This window comes from Heterodontus francisci, chromosome 7 (genome assembly GCF_036365525.1).
Source record: "Heterodontus francisci isolate sHetFra1 chromosome 7, sHetFra1.hap1, whole genome shotgun sequence".
NCBI lineage: Eukaryota > Metazoa > Chordata > Chondrichthyes > Heterodontiformes > Heterodontidae > Heterodontus > Heterodontus francisci.
In genome coordinates, this window is record NC_090377.1 from 137,623,973 (window position 1) to 137,640,380 (window position 16,408).

At 48.0% G+C, this 16,408-nt stretch overlaps 1 protein-coding gene across 1 annotated transcript; it reads left to right on the forward strand.

The window, feature by feature from the left end:
* Positions 1 to 397: 397 nt before the first annotated feature.
* Positions 398 to 5,535, forward strand: LOC137372352 (zinc finger protein 271-like). Its single transcript, XM_068036240.1, has 2 exons — positions 398 to 925; positions 1,526 to 5,535. Exon 2 carries the CDS (start codon positions 1,888 to 1,890, stop codon positions 3,397 to 3,399), a length of 1,512 nt encoding a protein of 503 aa, XP_067892341.1. The 5' UTR covers positions 398 to 925; positions 1,526 to 1,887; the 3' UTR covers positions 3,400 to 5,535.
* Positions 5,536 to 16,408: the final 10,873 nt, after the last annotated feature.

The following is a 16,408-nucleotide window of genomic DNA, read 5'->3' on the forward strand; positions in this document are numbered from 1 at the left end:
CCTGTACTGCGCTGTAATGTTCTATGTTCTATGGAGGGAAGCGGCAGCTGGGGGTTGATCTTATTCTTTGTTCTGAGCTCACTGTTTTGATTGGCTCCACACTCTGCAACTCTGCAGCCTTCATCGCTGCAACCGCTTTCTCTACCCGCGCATGCTCAGTGCACACCGCCCTGCCTGGCTGATTGACAGCAGCTCCGGACCATTGAGGGGAGAGGAGGCGGGGCTGGCGATAGCCCTCCCACCAATCGGAGAGAGTGAGGTTGCGCAGCCTGCGGCCGGCACCAGTCTTTCAATCCAGCCCCTCTCGCTATTGGTCCAAAATATCCGTCAATCACTCGGACATTGTGAGCTTTCCAGTCGCTGACGGGAGTTTCAAGTACCGAGTGCGCAGGTGCAGTACCGAGCAGTGTTTGGAGTGTGCGAATTGTCAGTCAGAGTTGCAGCCGGGAAGCGATGAAGTTGGCGGGCGAGCGGGGAGGCTTCAGAAACACTTGGTGTAGGCCTCAATACCTTCAATAAAAAGCATCCGGACCCGCGTTTGCACCGAGCGGGGAGGCAGCTGCGGGGCTGCTCTCGATGACAGGCCCAGTCTGCCAGATTTCCAGCTCTTTTGGAGGATCTAATAATAAACTGTAATATCAAAGGGAAAAACTTTCAAGGAAACATCTCCGTGAAAAAGGGGCCTGGGGGAGGGGAGGGGAGGGAGGAACCATTTGGGACACAGCACAGGGCGGGAGGTCCCCCCCCTCCCTCCCTGGTTCCACAAAGACTCCCCTTGGACTGTTCAACACCTGGGCAGGGCTGGCTCAAGGTATAGGAAGCTGATAGGCTGAGCTGTGGACTGAGAGGGGGAGGGGGATATCAGGGCAGGGACACACACTGCTCCCCCATTTCCTCCTGGGATGTTTTTCTGGAGTCAATGTTGGTGAGTGTTTCTGAACTCTGTCTCCCTATCCCAGTAATGTAGCTGGATTGTCGGTTGCTGTGAGTGTAGGACTATATTGCCTCTCCTCATTCTTCCTCCTCCTCCCACTCCGAGTTCCAGGCTGCAGGCTCCAGTGGCTCAATGCGTGTGAAACATTAACTCTATTTCTCTCTCCACAGATGCCTCACATGCTGAGCGTTCCCAGCATTTTCTTTTCTTTCATATTTCCAGCATCCACAGTATTTTGGTTTTGTTTTATTGCAGGCGTTGCTCACAAAACTGAGTTGAGAAACACCAATTAAAAGTGGGTTTGTATTAGGGTGGGTGTTGGTTGTGCAAGTCGGTGCCTGACCACCTTGTGTCTGTCTTTCATGTTGCATCAGTTCGAGCTGGAGGAGGAGCTGCTGGGCTTAACCGTGTGTACTTCTGAGCCCAGTCAGTCCAACAGTTTCCAATGTGGGACTGTCAAGGGAGGTGGATTGGAGGGGAATGCACAGTACAGTGCATAAACGACCATCCTGGGCCAGGAAGCAGGAGGATAGAATGTTGTAAATTTGTATCCTGATTGACAGTGATTGCATTTGTAAATTCCTTTTACAGGATATTGGAATGGGAGGATTTGCAGATGGGAATGTCAAACCAGAAGCCATGTCAAGATCTGACAGAGTCACTCGATTCATCAAGACTTGAATATCATTGGCCTTTGCATGTTGAAGAGAAATGTTCACTATTCTGACTCTGCAAAAATATTTCAAACATCAGTGCGAATGGAAACACACCGAGACATACACATCTGAGTGAGATTTTTCCAGTATACGGACTGTGGAAAGAGCTTTAACCAGTTACACAGCCTGAAAAAACATCGCACCGTGCACAGCAGGGCAAAACCGTACATGGTTTCTGTGTGTAGTTGAGGCTTCAACTGATCATCCAACCTAGAGAGACATAAGGACACCTGCACCATGGAGAAACCATGGAAATGTGTGGACTGTGGGAAGCGATTCAGTTACCCATCCCAGCTGGATATTCATCAACGCAGTCACACTGGGGATAGGCCGTTCACCTGCTCCGTGTGTGGGAAGGGCTTTAAAAGCACAAAGGATCTACAGGCACACCGACACACTCACACTGGGCAGAGGCCATTCACCTGCTCTGAATGTGGGAAGGGATTCACTCAGTTATCCAACCTTCTGACACACCAGCGAGTTCACACTGGGGAGAGACCGTTCACCTGCTCCGAGTGCGGGAAAGGATTCACTCAATCTTCCCACCTGCTGAAACATCAGCTTGTTCACACTGACAGACCATTTACATGTTCTGACTGTGAAAAGAGATTTAAAAGTGCAAAGGATTTGCTGAAACACCAGCGAGTTCATACTGGGGAATGGCCGTTCTCCTGCTCTCTGTGTGGGAAGGGATTCACTCACTCATCCCGGCTCAATGAACACCAATTTGTTCACACTGATAACCGACCTTTTCAATGTTCTGACTGTGAGAAGAGATTTAAAAGTAACAAGGCGTTACTGACACACCAACGCACTCATACTGGGGCGAGGCCGTTCATCTGCTCTGAGTGTGGGAAGGGATTCACTCAGTCAGCAAACCTGTTGAGACACCAGCGAGTTCACACTGCGGAGGGACAGTTCACCTGTTGTGAGTGTGGGAAGGGATTCACTCAGTTATCCCACCTTCTAACACACCAGCGAGTTCACACGGGGGAGAGGCCGTTCACCTGCTCCGTGTGTGGGAAGGGATTCACTCGTTCATCCAGTCTCTATATACACCAGCGAGTTCACACTGTGGAGAGACCATTTAAATGTTCTGACTGTGAGAAGAGCTTTAAAAGCACAACGGATCTACAGACACACCAACGCACGCACACTGGGGAGAAGCCGTTCAACTGCTCTGAGTGTGGGAAGGGATTCACTCAGTTAAATACCCTGCTGACACACCAGCGAGTTCACACTGGGGAGAGGCCGTTCAGCTGCTCTGAGTGTGGGAAGGGATTCACTCAGTTATCCACCCTGTTGACACACCAGCGAGGTCACACTGGGGAGAGGCCATTCACCTGCTTTGAGTGTGGGAAGAGATTCACTCAGCTAGCCAACCTTCTAACACACCAGCGAGTTCACAGTGGGGAGAGACCATTCACCTGTTCTGAGTGTGGGAAGAGTTTCACTACGTCATCCAATCTTCTGGCACACCAGCGATTTCACACTGGGGAGAGACCATTCATCTGCTCTGAGTGTGGGAAGGGATTCACTCAGTCGTCCCACCTGCTGCTACACCAGCTTGTTCACACTGGGGAGAGACCATTCACCTGCTCTGTGTGTGGGAAGGGATTCAATCAGTCATCTAACCTGCTATCACACCAGCGATTTCACACTGGGGAAAGGCCATTCACCTGCTCTGTGTGTGGGAAAGGATTCACTCAGTCATCTCGCCTCCTGACACACCAGCAAGTTCACATATAACAACAGAGGCTGGATTCTGCTGTTGCTGCTGTTAATCACATCCAGAACTGAATCATGACTGTTTCCAATGGAGTTCCACAGAGCTCAGTATCATGTCCTTTGATTTAGTGGTATATGTCAATGATTTAGACTTAAATGTAGGGGGCATGATTAAGAAGTTTGTGGATGAGACAAAAAGTGAGCATGTGGTTGACAGTGAGGAAGAAAGCTGTAGACTGCAGGAAGGTATCAGTGGACTAGTGAGGTGGGCAGGAAATGGAATTCAGTCTGGAGAAGTGTGAGGCAATGCATTTGGGGAGGGCAAAAAAGGCAAAGGAATACACAATAAATAGGATACTGAGAAGTATCAACGAACAGAGGGACTTTGGAGTGCATGTCCACAAATTCCTGAAGGTAGCTGGACTGGTAGGTTATGTGGTTGAGAAGGCATACATGATGCTTGCTTTTATTGGCCGAGGCATAGGATATAAGAGCTGGGAGGTTATGTTGGAATTGTATAAAACGGTGGTTAGGCCACAGCTGGAGTACTATGTGCAGTTATGTTCACTGCATTATAGGAAAGATAGGATTGCAGGAGAGAGGGTACAGAGATTTACAAGGATGCACCAAGATTGGAGAATTTTAGCTGTGAGGAGAGATTGGTTCGGCGAGGGTTGTTTTCTTTGGAACAGAGGAGGCTGAGGTGTATAAAATTATGAGGGGCTGTGATAAGAGTGGATAGGAAGGAGCTATTTCCATTACCAGAGAGGTCAGTGACCAAGGGGCATAGTTGAGAAATCCTTTCACCCAGAGGGTTTGTGTGGTGGGGGTGGGGGTTGGGGTGTGTTGGTGTCTGGAACTAACTGGTGATAGAGGCAGTCGCCATCATCGCATTTAAAACATACATGGATGTGCAGTTGAGGAGCTGTAGCCTACAAGGTTACAGATCAAGAGCTGGACAGTGGGATTTGGCTAGTTAACTCTTAATGGCCAGTGCAGACATGATGGACTGAATAGCCTCCTTTTGCGCCGTAACTTTTCCATGTTTCTATTATGATAGTTGTGATTTGTTTCTGCTGATTAGAATAAACCCTACAACTTGACGAGTTTAAATTCTGGATAAATGTGAAACAATTCAACTTTGTTTCAAACACTTTTGTAAATTTTTCTTTCTCATCTGGCTGGAGCACAGAAAGGACAATCTTGGGGAGGATCGTATGGCAGGAGCAGAACTTTAGCCCAGACAAAGTCCTTCAGAGTCATACTGAGAGGGACAAATAGCACTTTGGTCTTTCTCATCTTTCTTCACTAACAGCAAAGTTCCCGTGTGGGTTAATCCTGAGCCATGTAAGAATGTGTCCCAGCCGTGCTCGTCCATGGTTCAGAGTTCCTGGGCACGTAACAGAAGACTCCTTTACAACTGTGTTTCGAGTCAGAAAGAACAACGGTGAATGCTGGAAATGTGCTGTCAGTTCAGAGATTGGTGTAAAACTGATCTGTTCCTAACTGAAAGTGAAACGGCAGGTTTAAATTTCCAGTCTGCAAATGACTGTGGTAATTATTCGACACAACTTTAATGTGTTTGTGTGACAGTTCTGAGTCGACCATTTTAAGGCAGGTATTAACTCATTTAAAATCTACCTGTTGAAAATAAATTGGTTAAATTGGGTGGCACAGTGGTTAGCACCGCAGCCTCACAGCTCCAGGGACCCGGGTTCAATACTGGGCACTGCCCGTGCGAAGTTTGCAAGTTCTCCCTGTGACCGCGTGGGTTTTCGCCGGGTGCTCCGGTTTCCTCCCACCGCTAAAGACTTGCAGGTGATAGGTAAATTGGCCATTATAAATTGCCCCTAGTGTAGGTAGGTGGTAGGGAATATGGGATTACTGTAGGGTTAGTATAAATGGGTGGTTGTTGGTCGGCACAGACTTGGTGGGCCGAAGGGCCTGTTTCAGTGCTGTATCTCTAAATAAATAAACTCTGTGTAGGGACAGATCAAAAGTAAGCTAGTTTTTTTGAATAACTATAAGAAAGGCTTGCTGTAGTGAGCACATGTTCTTTTGTTTTGTTCTTTTGCATGTTCTTTTGTTTTGCTCTTTGTTCTTTTTGTAACCTTGCAATGCAACAATCATATACTGCAATAAAGTTTCTAAAAGTTACGGTCGGACTTCGTCTCTCTTTGTAACTGATCGGATCCAACAACTTGGTGTAGTCGGCAGGATTGCTGGAGGATAAAGACTGAAGCCCTGGATATCGGACCTATATCGGCCCCCGGAGGTAAGGACTCCTCTTTACTTTAAAAAGTCCTCGGCCGTTGTCTAGTTTCGGTACTCCACCACGTGATCCCGAACACTTCCGAGGCTCGAGACCCTTTTTAAAGACGTCTAAATCGGCGGTGTTCGATGGTAATACACCAGCCCGGCTGAAAAGCTCCACGGCGCCTGTATAAGAATCCCCACGGCTTGAGACCCCCTTCCCCCACACAAAATTGGTACAATGACTGACGAAGGAAACCGACAGTTGCCAACCACTGTAAAAGGTGGGCGGGCCCTGCCAGATGTTTCCGAAGATGAAATTCTTTGGCAGTTAAAAGGATATATAGAGCAACAGTTTAATTTGGTTAAAACCTGTACTGAAATTGAACAGAAATATGGTGCCTCCAAGGGACAGTGGTCCCTGGAGGATATAAAGAGAGTTTGGGGAAAAACGACCTGTTTAATGGATAAAGAATGGACCCAATGGTCCTTAGTCATAATGGGCCAGATCCAACAGCGTAATGAAATTATCCAACAAGCTCAACTGTCTCAACGTGACTGCGACCTGACTAATGCGAAGGACCAACTGAAGGCGGTCTGCGAACAACTGAGAAAGGAAAAGTTTTAAATTAGAACAACTAGAAACTGAAAAAGCAAGGTTGGAAACTGAAAATAAAGAACTTAAAAAGCAATTACGAGAAGAACAAGCAACGCAACCGAAGGAACCGGGACTGCCCTGCGGACCCCGCCGACCACAACCGTCTCACCTATACCCGGATCTGGAGTCGTTACTAAAAGAACTACGGAAAACGCAACAGCGTGAAGCCAGTATAGAGGAAGCTGAGTCCTCCAGCGAAGAAAGTGATACTGACGCGGGCACGATAGTGTCTTTTAAGATGCATCGAGACAGATACATGAATGGGCAGGAAGTAAAGAGATACAGACCCTTAGAAAATAGGCGACAGGTTTAGATAGAGGATTTGGATCGGCGTAGACTTGGAGGGCCGAAGGGCCTGTTCCTGTGCTGTCATTTGCTTTGTTCTTTGATGATGAGGTTCCTTTTGCGCGGCTCGCCCCCCCTTAAACAGAAACACGTCAAGGTCAAACAGGAAAAGAAGACTACAGACGGTAACGAGGTGATCATGTCTGAGCACAACACTTATTGGATGCATGTCCTGGCGGATCCTGAGAAAATTGATAAATGGTCCAAAGAATTTCCTGATCCGAAAAAGGGGGGTCAGAAGACGTGGGAACAGTTGCAACATCTGAAGGGAATTTACCACCTCCACCCATGGGACGGGGTACAGATTTTGACTGTGATGGTGCCCGGGCGAGCGGGGTGAAGACTGACCAGAGAGGACCAAACTGCTTTGGGCGAGGACGAGCAACAACTAGATGCCGGATGGGCTGCGATTAGTCAGTGGCTGCGAGCGTTCTGTCCCGCAAAGACGGATTGGAATAAAATTACAGCCTGTCACCAAAAAGGTACCGAAGAGGTGCAGGGATATGAAGTGAGGTTTAGATCTGTTTGGCTGGAACACTCGGGGATAACGAACATTGTTCCAGAGGATCTGGACGATACCCGTTTTGTGCCCTTGAAGTCTGCCTTTATTGCAGGGCTAAAACCAGAATTATCCAAGATGCTGAAGATAACCTTACCAGAGTGGGAAGGCACAGGAGTAACCTATGCGCAATTGATTGATCGATGTAGTCAGCTGGACAGGGACATGGGAGCAAAGCTCCGAGCTCTGCAGGCGGGTTGGACGCCCAAAGGCCCTGATAAGGCGCAAGATAGGCGACCCGGGGCATGCCACTACTGCGGGAAGGAAGGCCATTGGGCTAAGATGTGTAGAGCAAAGGGACGGGGAAGAGGACGGCAATCCGGCACCAAGACCAGGTCCCTCCCCTGAGGACAATGACCTAGAAAAATTCAAACAGTTGTCACCCCAGCAGCAGAAGGAGATACTGGCGTTACTTGGCGCAGCAAAAAACTAGCGGAGCCCTCCCTCGCCCTTTCGGTGCCCCTCCTGGCACTAATAGAACAACAAAGAGATGGATTGTATATAACCGCGAGGGTGGGCGATCAAGACATAGACTGCCTATTGGATACTGGGGTCGTATTAACGTGTCTACCTCAACAATACGGGAACTCTATACTGATGGATGGTAAAGTTAAGACCACCCACGGGGCTGGTGACCATGGGGTGGTGATCAGGAAAACTCAGCCCATACGCATTGGTCTTGGTCCACGTGAATTGATAAGACCAGTCTGGATAGGTCCGGTGCACCAGGCCCTTCTGAGTATGGACGTTCTTACCCAGCTGAACTCCTCGTTGCATTTTGAAGGCGGCCAGGTAACATGGTCTATCAGAAGTCTGAAGAAGGAGGAGCTGAGGGAGCACCCAGTGTGGGCTCGGGATAAGAACGATTGAGGGCTACTTCAAATGGAACCAGCAACGTTTACAGGATCCACTCCGCCTTGTACTAAACAATACCCCATTAGTCCAACATCTATTGCAGGAATCTTACCCATAATTAAACAATTAGAGGAGCGAGGTGAGCTGGTTAAAACACACAGTACCTCCAACAGCCCTGTGTGGCCAGTACGGAAACCAAACGGGACCTGACGGCTTACTGTTGACAATAGAAGGGCCAACCAGTGTATTGATCAAAAGGCTCCTCTGGTAGCTGACCCTCCACGGTATTCAATGCCCTGAGGCCAAAACATGAATGGTTCTCTGTTATCGACATGGCCAATGGATTTTGGTCGGTGCAACTGGCACCCGAGGCCCAACCGTGGTTCGCCTTTACCATTCAACAACAACAATACACCTGGACCCAGCTGCCACAGGATTTCCACAACAGCCCTACGGTATTTCATATGGCCCTACAAAACCATTTGAGGGAGTTACCTCTGATGCACTCCACAGTCATCCAGTGCGTTTTCGACATCCTGTTAGCCTCTGAAACAGAAGAACAACACGAACAAGATCTGTGTACCCTGCTGGACCACCTTCATCGGAGAGGACACAAGACCAGTATCGACAAAGCGCAAATAGCCCAAGAAGAGGTCGTGTACCTGGGACAAAAGATTTCGAAAGGAAAGAGGGAACTTACCCAGGACAGGACCACAGCCATCTGGGCTGCCAAACAGCCCACCACTATCCAGGAGCTTAGGTCCTTTTTGGGTTTGTGTAACTTCAACAGAAATTGGATTGACTCCTACACACAACTGGCTCAACCGTTAAATGATCTCTTGAAAGGGAAGCGGGCCTCAAAGGAAGCGGTCACCCTTACAAGAGACCAACACGAGGCCTTCGAGAATTTAAAGAGGGCCTTGTGCTCGGCACCGGCCCTGGGAATCCCCGACAACGGGAAACCGTTTACCCTGTTTGCACATGAAAAAGAGGGATACATGACCGCCATATTGACACAGGAGCATGGGGACCAACAGAGACCTATTGGATATTACTCGAGAAAATTGGACACCGTGGCCCTAGGATGGGGCAGTTGCCTAAGGGCCATGGAAGCCACATGCCAACCTGTGATGGCTACTGCAGATCTGGTATTGGATCAAAAGCAAACAGTCAAGTGTCCACACACCATCCACACATTGCTGTCCATGAATAGAGTATCCCAAGTGACAGCAGCCAGATGGACCCGATGGACAATGGTCCTAGAAGCCCCCAACCTCCATATAGTCCGAGCCAGCCCGGTAAACCCAGCAACTGTGCTCCCGTTGCCTGGGGAGCAAGAGGGGGAAGAGCATGACTGCGTGGAGGCTATGAGAGACAGAGGAAGTAACCTTAGCAGCAGAGGAGGCATTGCACAATCCAGATTTAATCCTTTTTACAGACGGCTCCTCCTTTGTTGACAATGGTACCCGGAAAGCAGGAAGGGCAGTGACAACCCTACACGAAGTTGTGGCGATGGGATGTCTGCCCTCGGGGACGTCAGCCCAACAGGCCGAATTACAGGCCCTGTCGGAGGCATGCCGGATAGCAGAGGGAAAGACGGCTAATATTTATACGGACTCATGACACGCCTTTGAAGTTGCTCACGACTTTGGTCAGCTGTGGCGCAAAAGAGGATTTCTCACCACCACTGGTACACCTATCCGAAACAGGAAAGAGGTCCAAGACTTGCTAGAGGCCATGCAATTACCTCAAGAGGTGTCCATTCTGAAATGTAAAGCCCATACGAAGGACAATACCATAGAGGCGCAGGGGAATGCCCTAGCGGACCAGGCAGCCAAGGGAGCCACCTTGCAGGGTGACTCCCTGGACGCACGGATGCAGATATGTAAATTGAATGTACCCAGTTTGGCACAAGACCTACAAGATGCAGAGCGAGTGCCCCAAAGATGAAAAATGGACCTGGATAGAAGCAGGGATCAAGCTATGTGAAGACGGCATCTGGAGGCAAAGGAACACAGAGAGACCAGTCGCGCCACAGGCGCTGATGCCCTTTTTAGCCCAACAGATTCACTCCTGGGGGCACCTGGCCTTGCAACAGATGACGGCTCAGTTCCAGAAAAGCTGGTGGGGTCGGGGGTTCATAAAACACGTCCAGCTGGTGACTGACCGCTGTGTGGTCTGTCAGATAAACAATCCAGGACCCACCACGATAATGCCTCAACTAAGAGCTCCTGCTCCAGCCGGCCCATTCCAGTGCTTGCAAGTCGACTATATCACTCTCCCACCTTGCCAGGGATACACCGGCATTCTCGTCATTGTGCACAGATTTTCCAGATGGGTAGAGGCTGTCCCAGCCAGAAGAGCCACGACCAATCACACCACTAAGGTCTTGTGTAAGGAGATGGGGAGTACCGGTCAGCATTGATTCTGACCAAGGGACTCATTTTACAGGCGTGGTCTGTCAGGAAGTCTGTCGGCTATTGAACATTATGTGGGATTTACACTGTCCTCACCACCCACAATCCTCGGGCCAAGTGAAGCGAATGAACCTGACCCTATCTAAGTATCACCAGGAAGGAATACCATGGCCCCAGGCGCTGCCGATAGTTCGGTGCAGTATTAGGGCGACTCCGAACAGAAATACGGGCCTGAGTCCATTTGAAATAATAACAGGGAGACCCATGTCTCTTCCGGGAACAATTGATTTGCGAAAAGCTGATTGTCACCTGATGAGTGACGCTCTACTAGACTATTGTCAGAACCTAACAAATGCTATCAGTTCTGCTTCTTCACAGGTATCGGCAGCTTGGGGTGACCCACCAGAAGGAGAGCACGACGTCGTCCCGGGAGTCTGGGTCAACGCGAAGAAAATACATAAAGAAGCATTGGGCGCCAAGTGGGAGGGACTTTTCCAGGTGCTACTGACCATCCAGGCAGCAGTTAAGGTGGAAGGAAAGAAAGCCTGGATACACGCCTCTCACGTCAAGCGAGCAACCTGTGACTAAACACTGACCTGCTATCAGAAAAATTACCATTTGCTAATATGTTCAGAATTTTTATTATCCTCTTTGCATGCATTTTAAGTATCCGCTTACTTTTGGCTAACCAAACCTTTCCACTTTGGGGAACTAATCGAGTGTCGAGTGTAACACTTTCCTTTGCATGTTTTATACCTGTGCCAAGGCAGCTAACATCTCTAGCTGTTGGGTATGTGCACAGGTGCCCATCCATTCCAGAGGAGGCATTCCGTTACGGCCCATACCTCTGAATACATCCCAGATGGGATGGTGGCTGACAACCCATACGTTGGGACAGGGGGTTTGCGACCACCCCCCCGCCCCCCACTTCATATAGGTGCGGGATTCGCCAAAACCTGATATCATCCGGGTATAACGATAGCATGTGGGGCTCGTATACACCTTCCTTTAATGGCTCGAGTACAGCTCCTTATCTTGCATTGACCAATACCTCAGGAGTGGGATGGCCAATGGGAATAGTGTGCATGTCCCGTAATTTGTCCGATGGCTACCCATCGGTAATAGCATTTGCAACTAGACAGTGTTTATAGACCCCCCAGGCGACAACGTCTCCCATTTCCCTTTTTAATCACACAGGTCAAAGCCATTGGAATCTCACGTTTCTGCCCAAGGCACTAAATGCGTCCAAATTCACCTCCTATAATGGCACTTACTTTATTTGCAGTCACAAGGCCTATCCCTGGTTACCGAAACTTTGGACAGGATCATGTTATTTGGGTTATGTTACGCCTTATATCCATCATTTAACCTCGCTGCCTGTGCCACCTCACTGGCAAAGGATGAGGCGAGCGATCACGGAAACGGAGAGATTCTTTGCGATCTTGTTTCCAGCTAAGCTTGTCAGGGAGTCTATTAACATGGCTTCTGTCCTAGAGAAAGTGGCCAACGACACCTCTGAAGCCCTGGTTAAGATAAATGCCGAAATGGTAGCCACTCGAACAGCCCTTCAGAACCAAATGGCCCTAGATTTTATCCTTACAGAAAAGGGGGGTACATGTGCCTTGATAGGGCCCGAATGCTGCACCTACATTCCAGATAGCTCTGAAGAGATCTCTAATCTGGCGGAGCACATCCAAAAGAAGATAGAAAAACTCAAACAGCCCCCAATCGGGCGTGACAGTGGCGCAGTGGTTAGCACCGCAGCCTCACAGCTCCAGCGACGCGGGTTCAATTCTGGGTGCTGCCTGTGTGGAGTTTGCAAGTTCTCCCTGTGTCTGCATGGGTTTCCTCCGGGTGCTCCGGTTTCCTCCCACAGCCTAAAAGACTTGCAGGTTGATAGGTAAATTGGCCATTATAAATTGTCACTAGTATAGGTAGGTGGTAGGGGAATATAGGGACAGGTGGGGATGTTTGGTAGGAATATGGGATTAGTGTAGGATTAGTATAAATGGGTGGTTAATGGTCGGCTCAGACTCGGTGGGCCGAAGGGCCTGTTTCAGTGCTGTATCTCTAAAAAAAAAACTCCCACCTTATGGAGTTGGACGACCGGGTGGTTGGGCTCAATAGGGACCTCAATGGTACAGGGTTTGATCTTTTTGTTATAATCATAATTTTGTATTTTACGTTTTTGCTTATTAAGTGCTGTTGTAAACAAGTAACTGAAGCCCCTGCCAGGCTTATGCTCTTACAGAGCTCCCACTGTCCCCTCTTGTGGCACAAGTGTGCAACATATTAAGCGCAACCCCTCCGGGTGTTGAAGGCTGTTTCTAGACAAGTAGAGACCATTAAAGGCACCGAGGCGGGATTGATGGAATGATTCTTAAAGAAGTTTGAAGAATCAAAGGGGGAACTGTGGGAACAGATTAAAAATAAGCTAATCAGCTAACAGACTAACTGTGAAGCTGTGGAGCCAATTTATAAAAAATAACAAGCACAGCTGCAGATAGCTTAATAGTAGCCTATTGTTTAATAATCAGCCTAACAGTTCAAGGAGGGGGAATGTGAAACTACTGAAATAAAATGCAAATATAAAATGCTGGGACGAATGAACCAATCATGCACTGATAACAGAAGTCTGCAAACCACTCAGAAACAATTCGTTGGCGGGGGGGGGGGGGGGTGGGGGGCGGCGTTACTAGTTTTGTTTGAATAGCTATAAGAAAGGCTTGCTGTAGTGAGCACATGTTCTTTTGTTTTGTTCTTTTGCATGTTCTTTTGTTTTGCCCTTTGCTGTCGAACAAAGAGAACAAAGAACAAAGAAAATTACAGCACAGGAACAGGCCCTTCAGCCCTCCAAGCCTACGCCGATCCAAATCCTCTATCTAAACCTGTCGCCTATTTTCGAAGGGTCTGTATCTCTTTACTTCCTGCCCATTCATGTATCTGTCTAGATACATCTTAAAAGACGCTATCGTGCCCGCGTCTACCACCTCCGCTGGCAATGCATTCCATGCACCCACCACCCTCTGCGTAAAGAACTTTCCACGCATATCCCCCCTAAACTTTTCCCCTTTCACTTTGAACTCGTGTCCCCTTGTAATTGAATCCCCCACTCTGGGAAAAAGCTTCTTGCTATCCACCCTGTCTATACCTCTCATGATTTTGTACACCTCAATCAGGTCCCCCCTCAACCTCCGTCTTTCTAATGAAAATAATTCTAATCTACTCAACCTCTCTTCATAGCTAGCACCCTCCATACCAGGCAACATCCTGGTGAATCTCCTCTGCACCCTCTCCAAAGCATCCACATCCTTTTGGTAATGTGGCAACCAGAACTGCACGCAGTATTCCAAATGTGGCCGAACCAAAGTCCTATACAACTGTAACATGACCTGCCAACTCTTGTACACAATACCCCGTCCGATGAAGGAAAGCATGCCGTATGCCTTCTTGACCACTCTATTTACCTGCATTGCCACCTTCAGGGAACAATGGACCTGAACACCCAAATCCCTCTGGACATCAATTTTCCCCAGGACGTTTCCATTTACTGTATACTTCACTCTTGAATTGGATCTTCCAAAATGCATCACCTCGCATTTGCCCTGATTGAACTCCATCTGCCATTTCTCTGCCCAACTCTCCAATCTATCTATATTCTGCTGTATTCTCTGACAGTCCCCTTCACTATCTGCTACTCCACCAATCTTAGTGTCGTCTGCAAACTTGTTAATCAGACCACCTATACTTTCCTCCAAATCATTTATGTATATCACAAACAACAGTGGTCCCAGCACGGATCCCTGTGGAACACCACTGGTCACACGTCTCCATTTTGAGAAACTCCCTTCCCCTCTACCCTCTGTCTCCTGTTGCCCAGCCAGTTCTTTATCCATCTAGCTAGTACACCCTGGACCCCATGCGACTTCACTTTCTCCATCAACCTACCCATGGGGAACCTTATCAAACGCCTTACTGAAGTCCATGTATACGACATCTACAGCCCTTCCCTCATCAATCAACTCTGTCACTTCCTCAAAGAATTCTATTAAGTTGGTAAGACATGACCTTCCCTGCACAAAACCATGTTGCCTATCACTGATAAGCCCATTTTCTTCCAAATGGGAATAGATCCTATCCCTCAGTATCTTCTCCAGCAGCTTCCCTACCACTGACGTCAGGCTCACCGGTCTATAATTACCTGGATTATCCCTGCTACCCTTCTTAAACAAGGGGACAACATTAGCAAATCTCCAGTCCTCCAGGACCTCGCCCGTGTTTAAGGATGTTGCAAAGATATCTGTTAAGGCCCCAACTATTTCCTCTCTCGCTTCCCACAGTAACCTGGGATAGATCCCATCCGGACCTGGGGACTTGTCCATCTTAATGCCTTTTAGAATACCCAACACTTCCTCCCTCCTTATGCCGACTTGACCTAGAGTAATCAAACATCTGTCCCTAACCTCAACATCCGTCATGTCCCTCTCCTCGGTGAATACCGATGCAAAGTACGCGTTTCGAATCTCACCCATTTTCTCTGACTCCACGCATAACTTTCCTCCTTTGTCCTTGAGTGGGCCAATCCTTTCTCTAGTTACCCTCTTGCTCCTTATAAATGAATTTTCTTTGTTCTTTGTTCTATTCTCCAGTCCTCTGGAACCTCACCTGTAGCCAATGAGGATACAAAGATTTCTGTCAAGGCCTCAGCAATTTCCTCCCTTTCTTCCCTCAGTATTCTGGGATAGATCCCATCAGGCCTTATCTACCTTAATGTTTTTCAAGACGCCCAACACCTCCTCCTTTTTGACATCAACATGACCCAGACTATCTACACTCCCTTCCCTAGACTCATCATCCGCCAAGTCCTTCTCTTTGGTCAATACTGATGCAAAGTACACATTTTGTACCTCGCCCATTTCCTCTGGCTCCACCCATAGATTCCCTCCTCTGTCCTTGAGTGGGCCAACCCTTTCCCTGGCTACCCTCTTGCTCCTTATATACGTATATATCATGTGTCTATGAAGGGGAAGTTGTTGTCCTGTCTAGACCACCCTAAATGCCCTTGCTCGTAACTGGCAGGAATAGAAGATCCCAGTATTGTGAGAGAAGCCTCAGGGCATCAGCCTCGGTGATCCTGTAGAATAAAGGGACACGTGAGTGGGAGGAGGCCTTTCAGCTTTTAGTTTTATTTGTGGGGCACGGGCAGAGGGAAAATCAGCAACTTGCATTTGCTTCAAATTAAGACTTAAATTATCTGACATGCATTCAATTGACAAAGTACTATATTGATTTAAAATTAGTGCTATTCCTCTATGCATCATCAGTCCTTGGACAATGGGTTTTTTGAAACAGTGTTGTAACCTGTGAGTCGCCATTAATCCTAAGATGCCGCTACTCCATCCTCCTTTCCCTCCTCTGCACTGATCAAGTGGTTCTTTGGTAGTTTAAGTGCCAGGAATATATTTATTATTGGTTATAGGATTTAAGATATCATCAGATAGCAAAGTATAGATGTCAGTAATTCTCATTTCTGGCATTCACACAATAGAATCTTTTGTGTGTTAATCATAAAACCATGATCAGAGAGGTATGATCATAAAAGACTCAGCAGATAATTGCAGTATGGTTGGATGGAGTGAAACTGCAGTCATATCACACATTTCTCTGGTTCAATAAGCTAGCGATGATGGCCCTGGAGAAGTAACCCAGTGGTCTTGAATTCAAAATCCACCATGGCAAGTTGTGAAATTGATTGCAAAAATTCTGGTGATTTTCCACTGGAAGACGGGAAAATATGATCAACAAAGTTTCCAAATTGCTTTATAAACTCAACTTGTTTGCTACTGTGCTTCAGGGATTGGAAACAACCATTCTTGCCAGATCTGGCTCCATGTGACTGCACTCCCTTTGTTTAACTTAATCCTCTATGAAGTGGCCGAGCAA

Coding starts and splice junctions, on each gene's coding strand:
- LOC137372352 (XM_068036240.1), top strand. CDS start 1,888: ATGGAGAAACCATGGAAATGTGTGGACTGTGGGAAGCGATTCAGTTAC.